The 20964-nt window shown below is 39.6% G+C and overlaps 1 protein-coding gene across 1 annotated transcript in view; it reads left to right on the top strand.

Moving 5' to 3' along the window:
• Positions 1 to 20964, top strand: part of REV3L (REV3 like, DNA directed polymerase zeta catalytic subunit) — a 62688-nt gene that overhangs the window by 40317 nt on the left and 1407 nt on the right. The window contains exons 18-31 of the mRNA XM_035109081.3: positions 2050 to 2161; positions 5714 to 5829; positions 7336 to 7454; positions 8580 to 8698; positions 9924 to 10065; positions 10641 to 10885; positions 11574 to 11682; positions 12402 to 12608; positions 13474 to 13583; positions 14696 to 14810; positions 16360 to 16497; positions 16670 to 16860; positions 17866 to 18112; positions 18945 to 19154. Coding sequence (XP_034964972.3) covers positions 2050 to 2161; positions 5714 to 5829; positions 7336 to 7454; positions 8580 to 8698; positions 9924 to 10065; positions 10641 to 10885; positions 11574 to 11682; positions 12402 to 12608; positions 13474 to 13583; positions 14696 to 14810; positions 16360 to 16497; positions 16670 to 16860; positions 17866 to 18112; positions 18945 to 19154 — 2180 coding nt within the window. The remainder of the gene's footprint in view (positions 1 to 2049; positions 2162 to 5713; positions 5830 to 7335; positions 7455 to 8579; positions 8699 to 9923; positions 10066 to 10640; positions 10886 to 11573; positions 11683 to 12401; positions 12609 to 13473; positions 13584 to 14695; positions 14811 to 16359; positions 16498 to 16669; positions 16861 to 17865; positions 18113 to 18944; positions 19155 to 20964) is intronic.

Raw genomic sequence — 20964 nt, 5'->3', positions numbered from 1 at the left:
TTGTTTAGACCAGTGATACTCAACCTGTGGCTCTAGAGCCGGATGCTCTTGAGGCCCTACAGGCGGCTCTCGCAGTGTAGGCATCTGATCGGCGCTCCATTCTATCAGGCAGCGCGGGGAGCACTGACCAAAGGACCGGCAGTGTGGGAGTCACTGAAGTACCTCCTCCCATAGGAGGAAAGCGAAGGAGCTGCTGGGATCTCCCCACAGGTAAGAATAGAAATTGCCTCCAACCCAGCAGCCATGGGGGGAGAATGGGGAAACCTCCCTCTTTTTCCCAGCAGCTAATAGAAACTGAAGATTACAGTGGTGGGGAAAAGGACAAAATGTCTTGTAACGTATTATATTTGTGGTGGCACGGCATCATCACAAATTACTGTAACATCATGATGCAAGGTTGCAATGTTGGTACTTGATGTTATGCTCTGCAACAACAGTTAATGGTGAAGTGGCTCTCCAGCTGTTAAAGGTTGAGTACCACTGGTTTAGGCTAGTAAACAAAAAATAGATTTGATATTGAGAGTAAAATGTTAAACTGTGTGAGATGATTTATCATTAAACAACTTCATGCTGCCTAGCTTTAAGGTTCTGAGAAAAATAAGAAATTAGCATTATGACAAAACTTCTATCTTTCATCCACTTTTATTTCTAGATGTTAAGAATATTAATTTCCTGTTCTTACCTTATTTCCTTCAATTTTTTACTTTCTAAAGCAATAGATCATTGTACTAAATTTTCCTGTCTTCCTGGAGGCTAACTTGATGGACTCTGGAAAAGAATTTATGAATAAGACTAGATTGTAAACACAGAATTTCCCCATTTAATGTTGCAGAGTTCTTTATTTATTAGTATTGAGTGCTGGCATTTTTAAATGAAGAGTCTCTTGGTTTATTTGATACATCACTGAATAAAGTAATGCCTAGTTTATGGTTAATCTATCACTTCTATATTGTCCTGTCTAGATTTTGGTTTAAGGCGACTAATCTTTTTCAGTCTTGCTTTGCTGTTTTTAAAACTCAGATCTATTTGAAATGGTTAAGTGATAAGATTTCTTCTGATAATTGTTTGAATCTAATAACTAATGCATTTTTGACAGTTTGAATATTGGATATAGTCCTACTTATCCCATGCACAGGAAGTAGAGTGCAGAACAGCTCCCTCAGAGCCCAGCATAGCCCCTTGCCCACCATGCCACCTTAGTGACTGGCAACTGCTGCTCTTAATGTTCTCCATCATAGCCTAAGTGTCACTTCAAAAAGATGCCCTCCCATGTATCTCATACCTGAGGCAACCAGAATTTTGTCCTTGTACACGTCTACATAATATATTAAGTTTTTTAAAATTATTTGCAGAATGATTAAGATGATATAGCACAGCTCTTATAATGTTCATTAAACGTAAGTAGTCATACTGTTGTGGATGTAAAAGGTTTCCATTCTTTGGATCAAGCATATTCGAAACTGAGGACTGCTGAAAATTGCATTCATTTAAAACATCTTTTTGTTAGTTGGTTTTAATGGCCAAGCTCTCATAAATTGATTGGGGGGAAAGTAGAAAATTGCTTATGAATCACATTTCAAAAGAGGCTGGCTTGGTTTGCACATCTTGGTAAACCATTTTCTGAAATAATGTTCCCCTGTAAACCACGGAGTATGGTTTCCCATAATGTGTGGACAGAGCCTTTATTTATTATCACTCTGGTAAATGGTAAAAGCTAAATCTTTTCCTCCAAAATTTAGAAGTAAGCTTGGGAGGTGCCACACTTTATTGTACCACATTTATGCTGATGAAAGGTCATATTTGAACAAAAGATACGTTACTTAAATCAGAGCTCTATAAAATTCAAAAGCATGTGCGTGCTTTCCCACAGTTTGTTCAAATACAAAATCTCCATCAACTATTTCATTGTCTACAATCAGCAGTAGTGGCAGGGGACTTGAACAATGAAAAATCATGGCTTAATTTTAATGTGTGTGTTTTTTTATATAATAAAAACAACAACAACACGGTGGTATTTTACTAGAAATAAGTATTCAATTTGCTTTTCAGGTAACAGAGAACATGCGCCTTTGCTTACCAGATCTGGAATCTCAGGATTGGAAGTCAAGTATGCTGCTGATGAGAGAGCACTTTTCCAGGAAGTGGTGAACATTGTTAAAAGGTAGGGCATCTGTAGACCCTGATTTTTCATCCTCTGAAACTTTTATTTAAACATTTTCAACTCCAAGTCATCCTACCTTCTCTCCCTATGTTTAAATGGTTTTGATTTCTTGGGGAAGTCTGTTTTCCCTGCTCACAACAGATATATCTATATTATAAGGTTCTTTATGCAAGTCTCTCTTATACAGGCCTCTCACATCAATCTTGCTGGAGTTTTAATATTCCCAAACTGCATTTCAATCTTTCTTAGAATACACTTTTTAAGTGATTTTGCAATACAAATTAAAGCATACACTGTCATAAGTAGGAAGAAGTTTGTTTCAAAAAGAACTTTATGGCAAAACTCATACCTCGTAGTGGTACAGACATAAACAGATATAAAAACTGGCCTCTTTACATAAGTCTTCTCTCAATGGGAAAGTCCTTATTTTCCCTGGTTTGAAAAGTTCCTGGCCAGTTTTTGTAGCAACCTCTGATCATGGGCCTATGGAACTTCAGGTGTGTCTTTCTTCAGGTCAACTGCCAAAAGTCTGAATGTTACCAAGGAAACAAAATTTTGAAACATCTGGCTGGAATACATTCTCAAGGAAAATGTGTACTAGGCAGAGTACATTTGCAATTCTCTCTCTCTCTGACTAGAAAACTTCTGATGAGAATGGCATTGACTAAATCCAGGAAACCAGAGTACTAAAGAGTTGCTGAGAGCAACCAACACAGGGTGGGTCCTGACGAAGCAGCGGATTCCTGTTCAGAGAAGACAAAATTACAGGTAAGGGAATTAATTTTTTCTTTCTCTTTTTTGGGAATCCGCTGCTCCGTCTGGCTTAGGAAACAACTTGGAAGTAACAACCTGCTACTTTTACTTTTCCTATAAAGTTCTCCGCCATTTGGGGAAAATGCCACTTGGCCACATGAAACCATGCCAAAGAATATCATGTTACAGTTTATTTGTATTTCTGAAGACTTAACAGCTGAAGGCTTCATTGAATGAAGAAAGCGCACCGATTTCTAATATCTTTGTGGTGAACATTCAAAGTTACCTGGGAAACACCTTGTGAAGTGTTGTGTGCCTATTTGCACACATCTGTACAACAAGTGGAATATAGTGTGTACCTTCAAATATTTTGATTAGGCTGCTTTTATCCCTAGAAGGATAGCAGTTCATAATCCTTCTAGGAAAGTTGACACTAGACTTTTTCAGACAGTTTTCAGCTTAGAACAGTACAGACATTTGCTCTTTTTCATTCTTTTTAAATAGTTCTCTATTAATATTGTTGCTTTAACTTGATGGTAAAGAGAATTTCACATTTGTATGTTTTAAATGATAGATTAAAGGGCAAATTAATTTACAAATTACAAGTGAGTGCTTGATTTGTAAGTCATCAGTTTATACCATACCTTCTTAATGATGAAGATACTGTGGGGGTTTATGTAACTGACTTAATATAAAACACAGAGGTCTCAGGAATAACAGCAATTACCGGTAATGCCTAAACTGTTCCTGTTGGGGCACATTCTTTGCAACACCTTTCTGTAAAATCAATGACTTACTTCAGAATAAATATGTTTTCAGTTTCACTATGAGAGCTAATAAGAATTTAATTTAACCTCTTCCCCCCCCAATTACTCTTATATTTATTTGTTAAATTTATATACTACCCTTCATCATTAATAATAATTATATTGGACCCCAAAATCCTTTTGTTGCTAATTATTATGCATCACTTGATTTATTGAAAAGACTGCTGAATGGAGAAAATCCAAATGAATTTTTTTTTTATAATTTCTATGACGTTAAATTGTGGATTTTTTTCTTTAGGAGCTATTGATTCTGATGCTGAATTCAATCCAACTACTTGGTCATACAAATAAGACCAGCAGTTGTTTGAACCTAGGAATGGTCCAAAACAATACAGCAAATATCATTTGTAGTTTGGATTCCATACAAACCTCCATCAGAATCCTTGACTTAACCTGGCCAAGATTTGACAAGGTTTCAGTGACATAGGATTTGGGAAAGTGTTTTATAGCAGGTCAGGCTATTGGTCCATCTACCCAAGATATTAAGTGCTCTGACAGGCACTGGCTCACTAGCATGTCAGGCAGGGGTCTTTCTGGTTACCTGCTACCTGAAGATGCTGGCAATTGAACTTGGGAACTTCTGCACACAGAGCAGATGCTTTACCACTGAACTATGGTCGCTCCACAGTTTCATTTTGAAGATCTTTTCAGCAAGTTCAGGTTAGAAGCAAATTATGTTCACAAGTTCAAGTTGGTAGTATCGCTAATAAAATGGTGATATTTGTAGGTGACATCCTTTTAGCTATGGAAGCTGCTGCTGTAGATTTTTCTGGCTACATTAAAGTAAAACTGAAGATAACGGTGTCTCTGTTACGATTTCTTAAAAGCCTGTTGAGTTAATTCAGAAATGAGAACTTTTACAAAAAGAACCAAATTATTTCCTAGAAGAAACTTCTATTTTTCAATAGTACAAATGACCTGAAAAAATGTTTTGAGAAATCCAATATTCCCTAATATTACTAATGGATAAGCCTTACCAAATAATTTTTATGTGTTTGAATGTCCTACAGTTCCTTTTTGTCTAAACTGTGCAATTTAGAAAAGTATGCTCTCTTCTGAGAGGAAAAGGAATATAACCTGTAGAACAGAGGTGGCTAACCTATGGCACTCCAAATGTTGTTAGCCACCTCACTGCTATGTTGTTAGGTCTACATATTAGACCTAATCCAGAGAAAGCACCAAGGGAATGATATACAAAACTATGGATACATGGCACTTCATGCTTACACTTGGTACAAGTTTTCACATGGGGATAAATATGGAATTTTTGCTATTTGTGATTAAATGTATTCAGTTCTTCTCCCTAGCCCCATCCACTTGGCAGACTTTTGCATACTCAGTACCTTTTTTATGTAGATTGTGTTTTCTCACTCATGGATGTGCTTCCTTCTTAACTCAAGCAAGACTTCATGTTTATCTTAGGCTGCTGGCATTAAATTCAGTATAAATTTTTTGAGCTTACTATTTTGTTTATTCAACAGAGTTTATATACTGCATACTAGGAACAACAATGACCTCTAAGCAGTTTACAACAAAATATAAAACATCCATTAAAAATACCTGTAAAAGCAAACATTAAAAACAAACCACATAACATGGTAAAATAGAAAAAATGATGGTTACAGGTAGGTAGCCGTGTTGGTCTGGGTCGAAGTAAAATAAAAAAATTCCTTCAGTAGCACCTTAAAGACCAACTAAGTTTTTATTTTGGTATGAGCTTTCGTGTGCATGCACACTTCTTCAGATACCAAGAAGAAGAAGTGTGCATGCACACGAAAGCTCATACCAAAATAAAAACTTAGTTGGTCTTTAAGGTGCTACTGAAGGAATTTTTTTATTTTAGAAAAAATGAGTAATGTTTAAAAGCATACTTTTAGCTAAAGTGAAATGCTAAAATTACATGTCTGAGTAGGTTTGCTGAAACAAAAAAGAGCACATGGTTCTCTGAAGAAAATGTATGTTCTCTTTTTAGATATGATCCAGATATTTTGCTGGGCTATGAAGTTCAGATGCATTCCTGGGGGTACCTCTTGCAGAGAGCTGCTGCTCTAGGTGTTGATTTATGCCAAATGGTCTCACGTGTTCCAGGTGTGTTTATGATTCTAAGGTTCCTAATTCTAAAGTTATTAATAATTGTGAGAAGCCGTGATTTTATTCTACTATTATTCCAGGTATAAAGCCATTAGTACCCTATTTTTTGTGTATAAGATAAGGTTTTTTGCTATTATAAAAAATTAGTAAAAAATTGGCAGTCATCTTGTACACAGAACATGGGCATCTGGGGGAATTTTTAAAATATTTAAGCATATGTCCGGGATTTTGGCTTGGGTGGGCTGAGGCAGTCCTTCCTGCTGCCGTCCCCCTTTCTCCCCCCCGCTCAGAACCTTCCTCAGCTCAGTTTGCTCAACGGCATGGCCCGGCGCAGAGCACCCACTGCCTTCCCCCGGCTCTTCCTTGGCATCCTGTTTGGGAGCCTGCTTCCCCGCAGCAGCAGCTGCCACCGAGGGGGAGCATGTGGTGCCCCAGTCACTGCCTTTGGTTCTGCACCACAGTGCACTGCATGCAGCTCATGCTAGAAATTTGGAGGGCCATCGCCCCCAAGAATATCAACAACATGCCGCCACCAATCATTCAGATTTTCACTTCTATTTTAGGGTTTCATTTTCTTTATTTTGGGTTCAAAAAAATAGGTGTTGTATTATACATGGGGGGCGTCTTATATATGGAAAAATACGGTACTGCTGTCCCATTTTAGTGTTTTTCACTGTCTGTCTCTAGCAAGCTTGACTACATGCATTCTGTTCAGTCAGCTAGCAAGGATCCTTCTTTCAGTTTTCTGTATTAGAGTAGTGGTTGTTTATCTTTTGTTTCAAGAGATGGGAGCAGAAATAGATAAAGCAGCTAGCCAAGGGAGAAGCATTTGAGTACGAGAGTCATTACAATGAAAGTGGGAGACCCATATCCTGTGTAGAGTCCACAGGATAAGAACCTGAAGAAGAGTGACTAAATATAAACCAATTTGCATAACGGAAAGCATATAGAACTGTGGTCTTCTTCACACACTACTTTAAACCTAGGGTGTGGAACTGAATCCGACCAATTGGGTTGGAGTCGTACTTTGCCTGCCCACCTATCAATCACCTGATGTCCCAGTGACATCAGGCAATCAATTTTCCTTTGATCACACAATTTGAATTAAGAAAGAATGGGTAAAGGCCCACTTTGCAGGCTCCAATGGTTAGCTGGTTGTTGGTAGTCACAAAGCCCTATGTCTTTGCAAGCATCAGCATGATAATCAGGGCTTGCAAAGGCACAGGACTTTGTGGGAACAGCTGATCTTCAGTACCTTCAAACCCCCCTTTCAGCAGGGAGCTGCAACTTTATTCCCCCCCCCCCCGACATCATATATAAGGTGTAGGGCAGGTGGCTGTGTCTTGTAGAAGGCGGCTTCACAGGCCAAATGGGGAATCCTGATGGGCCTAAGTAGGCCCATGTGGAGGTTCCCCCTCACTACTCTTCCTTCTGATAAATATTTCATTGTATTTGTACTAAAGTTGATTTGAGTTGCTGAACTACTCTCTTTTAATGATTTAGATGATAAAAAAGAAAACAGATTTACTTCAGATCAAGATGAATATGGGTCTGATACAATGAGTGAAATAAACATTGTTGGAAGGGTTATGCTGAATATCTGGAGAATTATGAGAAATGAGGTAAACTTTGGCAAAAACATAAATAACTTACTTTGAAATAAATGCCATATTTTCAATAATAATCCATGTTCTTGTCTTGGAATTTGCAAATTTGTATCTCCTTCTTCCCATATGCTTGTATCAGTACAGGAAATATGAAATCCATGGATCAGATACAGAATGGAGCATCTGATAAAATGAGCTCTGGTCTTTGGTGGTTTATGCCACAATTAACTTGGCATAGGTCTCTGTTTTTGCTGCAAACTAATGTGACTTCTTCTGGATTATGTAATGAAAAAGCATAAGACATTTATAATTCTTGGTGAAAAACCAGTTGTTTCCCTCCTTAGTCCCTCTAATTGTCTACTTTGTGGGTGTTTGAACTTCCTTGTTGCATGTTCAGGTGATGATCTGTGCCCCCCACCCCCCGCTGCAGGCTGAACCCCACCAGCACTGGTTGCACCTATTGACTTCCTGGGGGCAGATCATGGTGTGAACCAGAGGGGGAACCCTCCATTCTCTTCTGGTCCATTCCTGGGTTGTGAAAAGTTGGCCTGGCGTGGGCCTCAGCAGTGCTGTCAACTTTCATACTTCTTGTCTTATAGCACACTTCACCCTACAATTGATTAAGCTGCTGGTTAATTTTACTCATAGTCACAACTGGCTTAGCAATTACAAAGGTGTTGCCTTCCCCACAGCAATGTTATTCAGTGGTGATTCGATTAAATTGTCCTGTAGTTTCATCACAACTGTGTGGCAGACCTTGAAACACATAGCAGGGACTGCCTCCCCATTGCAGGACCCTTATAATGGATCTTGGGGTCACTTCAGGGCCAAACCCAACTCACGGGCTAGCAAGCCTACACACACCCAGGGTGGTTGCAGTGGTAGCTCATAGTTCCAGTCTGCTCAGAGGTGGACCTGAGCTTGCCTTCTGTCCATTGATGGTTTCCAAGTATTCAAGCTGAGTGGATGTCTTGAACCTGACCCCTTGTTCTGTGCTATGCCATGCCAACTCTGTGTAAGCTATAACCAGTAAAAGTTGTGAGCATTTTTAAACATACCCTGTAATTCTTACTCTTCCACTCCACCTTACCAGGACAAATTATATAGGCATATGATCATACAAGTCTTCTCTTATTTTAGGTGGCTCTAACTAACTATACTTTTGAAAATGTGGGCTTTCATATACTTCATCAGCGCTTTCCACTGTTTACCTCTCGCGTTCTGTCTGATTGGTTTGACAACAAGGCAGACATCTATCGGTAAGTAGCAATTCTTATAAGTATTTTAAAGTATGCTTCCTGAATCAAAGTCTGATCTATTGCATATAAAGTTTTCAAACCAAATGAAAACTTAATTAACAAGGAAATTTTTAAAGAAAGTTGGCTCCTGACAGAAGAGTAACAAATGTGCTGCCAATCCGTAGTGCACAATTCAACTTTCTACCCATATCATTTGATCAGTTAAGGCAGCAGTGACCAATGTGGTGCCTTCCAGATGATTTAGGACTACAATTCCCATCAACCCCAACCATCATAGCCTGTGGTCATACCGTAGATGACAGCAGTTGTAGCCCTGTAGTTGTAGCCCTCTGGAGGCCATCACATTGGCTACCTTGACTTCGTCAAGTTTGCATACCACTCCTGCATTACCAGGTACCACTGGAGGTGGATCAAGTGATATATATTGCTGAATATCAGACATAAGTAGTTATGTAACATGGTTGCTGATCACAGGATTGGCAACTGTGCTGTAAAGGTAGAATGTTAACTAGACTTTGCCATATCTCAAGTGTAACAGAACTTCATGGTGCAGTTTTTCTTCTAGTTTATTGAAGCAATAAATAACAAATTGCTATCCCTCAATAGCTAGGATAGCTGAATTCATGCACCAGTGAGAAGAAATTATTGAAGCTAAGAAAAAACAATCTACTGTAATTGAGAAGAAAGTAGTCATGCTACTTTAAGTCACTTCTAAAGTAGCATGACTACTTTCTTCTCAATTACAGTAGATTGTTTTTTCTTAGCTTCAATACATTTCAGTACATTTTCATAATGAATCAAATTAATAATGAGTGGCATAGTAAGTCATTCCACTTTTAATTTTAAGGTATAAAATCTATGGCACCTTATTTCAAAGCTCTGAATATCCCTTCCCAGCAGTTTCATTTATATATTAAGTAACATAGAGGACAAAGCCGTGGTGTGAAACAGTAGTCCCCCAACACCACATTCTAGATATGGTGCAACAGAAAGAACAAAAAATAAACCAAGGAACAACCCATTCAGGTGGTCCAGAAGGATGCCATGGTTGATTACTGGACTTTTCCGGGGTCCTTTACCTTATGTTAAAAGCCTCCAAGAGAACGAATAGGGCTGCACATCAATTTATTAGAGCGGCAAACTGTTGATTACTGCCCTGAAAGTTTTTTTTCTAGAGCATCCTTTAAGACTTTTAAGATTTTTGTATGTTTATTTGATTTTAAAGCTGGAAAATGATTGATTATTACACAAGCCGTGTCCGTGGAAACCTCCAGCTGTTAGAACAAGTGGACTTAATTGGCAGAACAAGTGAAATGGCAAGGCTTTTTGGAATTCAGTTCTTGCATGTATTAACAAGAGGATCGCAGGTAAACTGTCCTTAATATTTTTGAGAAGTTGTTGGGACCTCATAATTTTTCTCTCATGTTTTGAACCTTGAAAGTTTTCACAAACAAGTGGTCATTTCTAAAAGACATGAAAATCCAATTGCCACTACTAGCCTTGCTGCTTATTAGGAAAATAATATTAGATGTATAGCCATACTAGATCAGTATTTTTTTTAAAAAAAATAGAATTTTTATTTGCAAATACAAGAAAGAGGAAAGAAGATGAAAACATTGCCAGCAGACATTAAGAGTAAGAATACTCCATCAATTCTAATTTAAACATATAGGTCAATATAAGCAGTTTCTGTGCTCCAATGGGTATCTAAACAAGACTGGCAGTTAACAAGGCATACATTTGAATATAGAAAAGAAGTGAAATCTTCTGTGAAGTAGTAGACAGTGGGTGTTTCGACCTTCCAGACTTGTAATGTCTCTTAGCCACCATAAAGGCTCACAAAGTCCACTTATATTGTCCATTAGTCCCCACACCACAGGCATATATTTTAAGAGTATATGAACATTAAAAAATATCAGTAATTAATGTTTTTCTTTTGTAGTACCGTGTGGAGTCAATGATGTTACGTATTGCCAAACCAATGAATTACATTGCTGTTACACCGAGTGTCCAGCAACGAGCTCAAATGAGAGCCCCTCAGTGTATTCCTTTAATAATGGAGCCAGAATCCCGTTTCTACAGTAATGCTGTCCTTGTACTAGATTTTCAGTCTTTATATCCATCTATTGTGATAGCATACAACTACTGTTATTCCACGTGCTTGGGACATATTGAGAACTTGGGAAAGTAAGTATTAAATATTTAAAACCAAGATGCATTTTCTCTGCTACTTAATAAGTACTTGAAAGATCAAATGGAATATATTTAGCCCACTTCTCAAACCATGCAGCCAAGAAGTTGGTTTTCTTGTTTTTTTAAAAAAAGTCCAGGATTTAATAATAATAATATTTGTACCCCGCCTATCTGGCTGGGTTTCCCCAGCCACTCTGGGCGGCTTCCAACAAAGATTAAAAATACATTGCATCAAAACAAGTGTGTAACTCTGGCTGCATGTGGGTGGGTGGATTCGGTCTCCCACACATGCATACCAAGGAATAAATAGATGAAATATGGGAGGAAAAGGTGTGTTTCAAATATATGTATTGGAGATGATACAAGGACTCAGTGCGGTGGATGTTGGAAGGTGGGCACACTCCAATATGATTATCTCTAAGGAAATATTTTGTTAATATTGATCCTTAAATTGTAAGTTATTTGCTGATAAGAACATAAGGAGAGCTTGCTGGATTACAAAGAGAAGGCTAGAGCATGAGAGAGACTAAGAGATAGAAATCTGATGTAAAATTAAAATAGGTACTGTATTTATGCTGCCATAGCACTAAATAGTGTGTAGCATGGGATAAATCTTGTCTATGAATAGCAGTTAGTCTGTGATGTTACTTGAGGGTTCAGTACACTTTGTCTTATCTTCCAGATACGATGAATTTAAGTTTGGCTGTACTTCTCTGAGAGTATCTCCTGATTTGCTATATCAGCTTCGTCATGACATCACAGTGTCACCCAGTGGAATTGCTTTTGTTAAGGTAATGCTTTATTCTTGTTATTTACATTTTATGTTTAACTTGTTGTTTCTACTTCTATCTTGCTTTCTGGAAGTAAAGAAAAAAGACACTGAAGCATGAAATGTAAATATGTTAAGCATCAATCAGCTGACATCACTCCAATGATATCAGGCGATGGGTGAGATGGCAAGGTTCAATTCTGCTTTAGGTATGCTCCCCCTCCCCACCCAGTTCTGCGTGCACATCCAAAGCAGGGTTTAACCCATACTTGTTAGCTGATAGTTTAAATCCTGCTCAGTTTGGCTGTTTCAGGGAACAGGCACCTGCAGGTTAAGCAGCAGGATTTAACCTACTATTCATCTGCTGATGAGCAGAGAGTCTGATACTATTTGGTGCTTGCTTTGTCAGCACACATTCCCTGCTATGAACACCATCCCACAGATCAACTTTGACAAGTCGGTGGCTCTGACTCAGCTGTCAAAATTGTTGCATGAAAGTTGGGGCAGACAAAGCTCTGGCCCACTGGGATGGGGGGCGAACACTCATACTCCATCTTAACACCCAGAGGGAAAAATTACCTGGTTACCAGTAGTGTAAAAATCTGATAAGCAGCATTACAAACATTTGACCCAACAGTGGTCTACTGTAAACCACCCTACAATAAACAGAATTAATGTTGCTGCTAAACATATATATATTAATATTAAATGTTAATTCTTAATGGTGTTGTTTTTGTGCAGCCTTCAGTAAGAAAGGGTATATTGCCAAAAATGTTAGAAGAAATTCTGAAGACTAGAATCATGGTGAAGCAATCAATGAAAGCTTATAAAAATGACAAAGCCATCACTCGGATGCTGGAAGCACGTCAGCTTGGCCTTAAGCTCATAGCAAATGTCACATTTGGTTATACTTCTGCTAATTTTTCTGGAAGGATGCCATGTGTAGAGGTAAGTGATGAAAGTAAAGTGCAAAGATATTTCAGGGACAAGAAAACAAAGTCTTCTTCATTATAATAATACCTATATTAAGGCAAAAGCTGATTCTTAACCTCAGTTCTGATTGTAAAATAGGAACAATGACTTCAGAGGGTCCTGAGGACATGCAATTAAAGATTTATAAACACCTTAGGTTGGATCCAGACTTACACAAGTGGAAGACCACTCATGCCACAAGGCTCCTCCTCTCTTGTGCCCACTTGAAAACTACTCTGAAAGACTGAGGAGACTGTCCTGCACAATGTAAAAAGGCAGGCTGGGAGCATGCAGGAGCAGGCAATATTGGTAGAAATTGGACAAGGGAACATTGGTCCCATGCAGCTCCTGGGCCTAAGCCCTTGAAATATCTTATATCCATGCTTACTAATAACTTGCAGTTGCTATTTCCTCTTGATCAGGCATCCCCAAACTGCGGCCCTCCAGATGCTTTGGCCTACAACTCCCATGATCCCTAGCTAAGAGGACCAGTGGTCACAGTTAATGGGAATTGTAGTCCAAAACATCTGGAGGGCCGAAGTTTGGGGGTGCCTGCTCTTGATCAATCCACAGAGCTATTTGGACACAGTCAAGAGAGTTTGACTTGTTTTTAAAAAGTTATCACGCACACGCCTTCTGCAAACTTCAGCACAAATTGCTTTTGAAATTTTTGTCTTATGGAGAAGAGGGCTGCTGTTAATCAAAAAGATCAAACTTTCTACAGGGTTTATAGAATGAGTTACAGAAATTTCTGAATTGTGACCAGGGAACCTAAAACAATGATATATGCATGATCTGTCCACAAGAAAGATTGTATCAAGGTTTGTCTTTATATTTGCAGATTGGTGATAGCATTGTGCACAAAGCCCGAGAAACCTTGGAACGAGCAATAAAACTGGTGAACGAAACAAAAAAATGGGGAGCACGGGTTGTATATGGAGACACAGATAGGTAATAAAAACTATTCTTTTGTTTGGGAGACTTTCCAACCAGTAATATGTCATTGACTGCCTTTCCTTCCCTTACCAGAAATTAGAACATTTGTAATATGCAACCTTTAAACCAGAGTAGGAGTTTAATATGCACAATAGTTATGCTAGCTGGAAGAAACATTTGTTTTCTCAGCAACAAAATAATATATTTTGAATGCAAGGAAAATGTGTTTTTCCTGCAGCAGAAGTCTTTGAGGAAAGAAAGCCTGAACAACAGCAATTGTAAGTTTATTTCATACACACATTTTTTTAATTACATTTTTATACTGACCTTCAGCAAAGGACCACAGAGCGGTTTACAATATGAAAACACAAAAATATATAACATAATAACAAACGAAAACAATATCCCAAACATAGTTTAAAAGGCCATAATTATTTAATTAGCTGACGACCTTGGAGAAGAGTAATGTTTTTGCCTGGTGCCTAAAGATATGTAATGAAGGCACCAGGCAAGTCTCCCTGGGGAGAACATTCCATAAACAGGGAGCCACTACAGAAAAGGTCCATTTGTGTTGTCGCCCTCTGGACGTCTCATGGTGGAAGCAGATGAAGAAGAGCCTCAGATGATGATCGTAGAGTCTAGGTCTCCTCTGATGGGGAAAGGCGGTCCTTGAGGTATTGTGATCCTGAGGCGTTTAAGGCTTTATAAGCCAAAACCCAACTTTGAGTTGGGCCCGGAAACTAATTGGCAGCCTGGCTGCTGAATTCTGCACCAGCTAAAGTTTTTGAACCGTCTTCAGAGGCAGCCGCACATATAACATAACTTAAGATGACTTCTGTTCCACTAGGATTAACTTTCATTTCACCTTCTCACATCCACTCCATTACAAACTTCAGATATCTCTCTCTTGTGTATTTATCTTGTATTTTTATGTTGTGAACTGCCCTGAGATCTATGGATGAAGAGCACTATACCAATTTAATAAATAAAAAATATCAATTGCTTACTTGTTCATTTTCTGTTTTTAGTCCCAAGGAGAGAGAGAGAGAAAGTTGCCATACTTTTGGAATATTTTTAGAGTGGGAAAGCTAAACAGTCATTTCTTGATTTCCCTTATCTTATTTCAGCATGTTTGTACTACTGAAAGGAGCTACCAAGGAACAGTCTTTTAAGATTGGCCAGGAAATTGCTGAAGCTGTAACAGCTACCAACCCCAAACCAGTAAAACTGAAGTTTGAAAAGGTAAGAGAAATCTGAGTGTTTACCTGACTGCAACATTTAACAGGACACCTTTCCAGAAAGTGACATAATGAGCAGGTTAAGAAATAGATATTAAAGTGTTAAAAGAAGAAGTAATTTGGATGGGAAAGCAAACCTGGGAAGAGCTGCTAGCTTATCACTTAAAGAAACAAAACCATAAAAAACAAAGACCGCCTATAAAAATGCACCTACACCAAGCAGGATTGAACTTTCCATGCATCAGTGCATGCACAACAGTCCTGCATTCTGCAGGAAACCCAAGCTACATCTTTGCCTCCCCCACACAAAGGGGGGAACATGAACATAAAAATACAGCGAGTGTGCACACACTCCCCGTACAAATGAATGCAATCTTGCACAGAAATTGCACTGAACTTAACATGCTTTGACTGAGGCTTTTCCACTATTGCTCTTCATTGATTCACTGCCATCAACCTCATTGACTATTCCAGTGTCCTTAGTGACCTTCATCACATAGCTGTTCTGTTTTGCTGCAGAACATCAAACCCAGAACAAAAATCTCCCATTTTCCTCTCCAGAAGGGATTTGTGAGAGGGTACTAATATTAGAGTCTAGCTCTGGGGTTTCTTGGAACCTGCCCAAAAAGTCAATAATGAAGGTGAGATTGCAAGTGTCATGGAATAGGTGGTTTAAAACTGCAAGGAAATATCAGACTTCCCTCAATTGGATTTAAGTACCTATTTTATAATCCATCACTTTCTTTTGTTGTCAAACTGATTTTCCTTCTCTATCTTTTCCTTCTGCTACACTTCCCTTTGTCGTCTTTATGCCTGAGGAGAAGGTCCATCTTTCTCCTTTTTTATTGGTGTGAGCAGGGAGAAAATATTTTGTCAGTAAAACTGGACAAAATAATAAAACAAATAAAATTGCATGGTAAATGGTTTTTGAACTCCACAGTACCCAAGGGGTCAGAGAATGTTCTGCATTATACTTCTGTCCATGTCTGGTGGTACTATGGATACATTTGCAGTTCTGCCTAGCACAGTGATCAGGTTGATTGAATAATAATATAACTTAAGATGTTTGTACACTAATTGAATAAGGACAAAGATGTACATTCAGAGATTAACAAACATCCAGTCTAGTTTTTTCCCAATTTAAGAAAAATGAAACATTTTTCAAATTCAGAAATAAATCTGCTCTAAGTGTAAATATGCTTGAAAATATTTTATGGTTAACGGAAACTCTTTCAGTGCATCCAAGTGTTTACATGTACACAATGAGGGCTTTCATATCCTCCCTTCTAGCCCCCAGTCCACACACAGAGAGAGCTCTTCAAATTGCTGTTTTTGAAGCTTCTCTGAGTTGAGAAAGCCTGTCATGCACGCACAATTTACCATCTCATCCTCTCACTTAGGGCCTAAAATAGAATATGTCGCTTAGTAATGTAGATATATCATTTAAGGGTGACTTGGGTCTAATTATGAGCAGTAAAGAAAAGCGTTCAGTCCTGAAGTTTGCCTGCATTTCTCTTATATCTAGACTTGCAAAGTTTTTCTTTGCATTGCAGGTCTATTTGCCATGTATTTTGCAAACCAAGAAGAGGTATGTTGGTTACATGTATGAATCACTGGAACAGAAGGACCCAGTATTTGATGCAAAAGGCATAGAAACTGTCAGAAGAGATTCTTGCCCTGCTGTTTCCAAGGTAAAGTGGCACAGGCATTTTATTGTGTTCAGAAGTTCTTTTTAGTATAGTATCAGTTCCACATATTGGGGGGAAATGCCAAAGGTGAAAGTTGAGGGATTCAGAATGGGAATGTTTAAAATGCCTTTAGTGTTTCAAATGACTTTAAAATCTTTTTAATACACTTTTTCAGATGCTTGAGTGTTCTATTAAGTTGCTCTTTGAAACACGTGATATAAGTCGTATCAAGCAATATGTGCAAAATCAGTGCATGAAATTATTAGAAGGGAAGGCCAGCATGCAAGACTTCATATTTGCAAAGGAGTACAGAGGAAGTTCTACATACAGACCTGGAGCCTGTGTACCAGCTCTAGAAATCACAAGGTAACAAGGATATATAATGAATGGCACTGTGAGATCATTTTAGTTTATATTAAATCATTCTCGTTATGGGAGTTCAAAGATGCATTAAATACCTACTACAGAAATTTATACTTCTGAGAATATCAGGATTTTATTACATTAAAATATAAAATATGGATCAGTGGGAGCTCCTTAGCTGTAATCCCTGTATTGCAGGGGTTTGGACTAGATGGCCCTTCGGGTCACTTCCATTGTGACAGTTCTGTAGATAGATATATTTTCCATCAGCCAGGTCCTAAATACATCCACAGCTTGTTCTGCACTCTTCCTTCAGAGGGAAAAGTCTGGAATAGTGGTTCTGTCAGAGGCTCCAGACTTCGGGGCAAAAGTATGGGGCCTCATAGTGCTCAACATTGAAGGGGGGACTAAGAGCCCCAGAGTAGTAGATGGTTGTGGGCAGAAGCAAGGGATGCTAAGCGAGGAACACACAGACAATTCAGGTGGGGGGTTCTGTTTGTGAGGCTGGAGGGTTTCCTCAAAGAATTAGAAGTGCTTCTGGCTGACCCAACCTCCCATATAACCATATATAGCATATAGTGCAAATTTAGCACTTGTTTGCAAACAGATATTTTTTTCTGGAAGCAAATAACATGAAAATGAGCCCTAAACCTCTGCTGTTTCTGGAAGTGGCTTTTATGTCATGTGAAAGCACAAATACAAAGCAGAAATTAACAGTCTGGGAAATGTAGGGGGAAATGAATAAACCACTGTGAATGCAGCCTCAGCCCTAAGGTGCAGTGGTGAGTATAACATGTCCTCACTTTCTAGAATTATTCTGTGGTTGCATAAGGTGCTGTTTCATTCTCTCCTTGTATGTTTACTGTTGCTGTGCAAACTGGCAAGACTGATAGGAAAGGATTGCAAGAATATATGGAGATTATTAATGGGAGTTGAAACAGGTACATAGATCTGTCTGTCTCATTTGTGGGCCATATATTTTGAGATTGATTTTATTTGTCCCAACAGAAGGATGCTTGCCTATGATCGGCGGTCTGAGCCGCGAGTTGGTGAAAGGGTGCCCTATGTCATTGTGTATGGCGTGCCGGGACTGCCCCTCATACAGTTGGTTAGGCGGCCAATTGAGGTTCTACAGGATCCAAGCCTGCGTCTGAATGCCACTTACTACATCACCAAACAAATTCTTCCTCCACTGGCTAGAATCTTATCACTTATTGGCATAGATGTTTTCAGTTGGTATCATGAATTACCAAGGGTAAGTAGGTGAAATAGTAAATTCTGGATATAGCTACAGCTGGAATAGAGTTTTTATAGATAAGTAGTTTAAAACAGTTAGTACTGGTTGTTGAATTGGCTCTCCAACGATCAGTGTTATTCAACCAAATGGAAAGGGTAGAGGGTATCCCTACCAACATGAGCCCATGGCTGCTGTGGGAGGGAAGGTGAGACTATATCCAACAGTTCATCCAGTTACCTGATGAATCACTAACAGGTTTGGCACAGGTTAACAAATAGATATTCCTTCCAATCCCCTCTCACTTGATGAAGTTCAAGACTTACTAGGGAGATTGTTGTAGGAAAGAGACTACCCACAGTAATAGCAATGCACAATAAAGAAGAAAGCAAATAAAGCAAAACACACATCTACAGGTTATGTGTATGCAGACAAGGAGTTGACTTGCTATAGACCCAAATCTCAGAGTGTTCATACCTCTGGTTCCCACCTGGTATTAGTTGGCCAAATGGAAAACAAGGTATCTAAGGTGGATTTCCACAACACATTAATAGGGTTGGCTTTCATCCATCCTGATATGAACCTTGTGTGTGGGCAGCCTCTCAAGAACGGTTTCACTTACCGGTAGCATGTGAAGCTGAACTCAAAATGGGTGTTCAGCTCCACCTAGTGGTAGTAGGAAAAATCTCAGCTCCAACAGTTTTGAATGGACTTGTTGATGTTTTGATAACGTCTTGGGGAACGTATGATACCAAGACTCAGCAATCTAATTTGAGACGGTGTAAATTTGATCAAAGTATGTTGGCAAAAATAGTTATTATTCATATGTATCAAATATTTTTAAACCCTGTAGATCCAGAAAGCTGCTACCACATCCCACAGCGAGCAGGAAAGCCGAAAAGGGACAATTTCCCAGTATTTCACTACTCTACACTGTCCTGTGTGTGATGAATTGACTCAGCATGGCATCTGCAGTAAATGTAGAAGCCAACCACAGCATGTAGTAGTGATTCTTAATCAAGAAATTCGAGAGCTGGAGCATAAACATGAACACCTAGCCAAGGTAGGGGAAATAATTTATTTTGCTTCTAATAAACTTGAACCTAAATAAATTTTTTCTGAGATGGAGAAAACAGCACCTTTTGTTTTTTAATAGTTAAGTATAAACATGTTCCCTTAAAAGCAAAATAACGAACTTTCACAAAAGGTATTCCAGAGGGATGAAAAAGTGCTATCAGAGAAACTGGCAGGCTAATGAATGACCTTTTAATACAAAATTATGTTGAACTCCCCAATATATTACACAAGAACCCCATCATACAGATCTTCCTTTTATGTGACAGGTTATGTTTGCTTTGTACAGAAATTAAATCTGACTGAATTTGGTTGTAAACAGGCTTAGTAAGCCACTCTTTTATCAAAGGATCATCATCCAGTTTCCACTTTGAAACTGTTAGAATTTCTGCCATTAAAAGTATATTCCCCACTCTTCTGTTAATTTCAGGATATTATTTAATATTACCAAGCAGTACCAGGATTTAATGGAACTGTACTCTCATAAATATTTTCAGTGTATTTATGTCAAATATACCTTAATACAGTGGTGCCTCGCTAGACGAAATTAATTCGTTCCAGGACTCAATTCGTCCTACGAAAATTTCGTATAGCAAGGCACCGTTTCCCATAGGAATGCATTAAAAGTCAATTAATGCGTTCCTATGGGCTCCGGGGGAACTGGTGGCAGCGGCGGCGCTTGCTCTCTTGGCTCGGGGAAGGCAGGCAGGCGCTTCCCCGAGCCAAGAGAGCAAGCGCCGCTGCTGCCAATGACAGAGCAGGATTGGACGAAGCTTCTGAAGCTTCGTCGGATCTGGCTCTGTCGGGAGGGGTGGGGGAAAGGCGAAGGAATGATCCTGCGCCTTTCCCCCACTGCCGCCAAACCAGTGCCAGAGCCGAAGTGTGGCGCTGCGGCCGGGGGCTTTTCGCAGTTTGCCTCCCCCTTGACTCGGGGAAGGCAAATGGCAAAAAGCCCCCCGCAGCGCCTGCCTCCCTCGACACTGAACGCAACTTCAGAGACCCGAAGTTGCGCTCTGTGCCGGGGGTGCGGGGAAACACCTTCTCCCGCCTGCCTCCCCCCGCCTGCCTCCCCAGACACTCGGCTTTCTCGGCGAAGACAAGCGGGCGGGCTAGGTGTCCCCCGCTTGCCTTCGCTGAGAAAGCCGGGTGCCTTCTCAGGGAACGCAAGCGGGGGACACCTAGCCCGCCCGCTTGCTTTCCCTGAGAAAGTCGCAGCGCAAAGCCGGCATGGGGTGCAGTTTCGGAGGCTTCCGAGGCTGCACCCCATGCCGGCTTTACACGGCGAGAAGCGGCCCCCCCTCACCGGCAGAGACCAGTGGAACACAAAGGGGAACGAACTGCAGCTGCCGGAAGAAGGCAAAGGAAGATCAGCTGAGAGGCAGTGACAGCTGTCAACGCTTCTCAGCTGGTCTTCCTTTGCCTTCTTCCTGTGCTGCAGCTTGTTCCCCTTTGCTAGACGAATGCCCCTTTAGGTTTTGCAATCAGAGGTTTTTATGGCCACACTTCGCAAGACGAAGCAGTGGCCATAAAAAAACTCATCGTCTTGCGAGGCAACCTCCGATCGCAAAACCTATTCGTATAGCAGAAAAATCGTCTTACAGGGCATTCATCTAGCGAGGCACCACTGTATTTTGATAATCCCACATATATAGCCAAAATCAATCTTATCTGCAATGCAGCTCTTGCAGTTTATAAATCCTCTTACCTTGCCAGATGCATGACACTAAAATGTTAAGAGTGAGTCAGCTAGAATTTTTGTTAAAATATTCTCCATTATTTATGCTTAATTTTTTCCTTTG

Source organism: Zootoca vivipara, chromosome 3, assembly GCF_965207765.1.
Source record: "Zootoca vivipara chromosome 3, rZooViv2.hap1.1, whole genome shotgun sequence".
Taxonomy (NCBI): Eukaryota; Metazoa; Chordata; class Lepidosauria; order Squamata; family Lacertidae; genus Zootoca; species Zootoca vivipara.
This window is presented reverse-complemented; position numbering and strand designations above follow the sequence as displayed.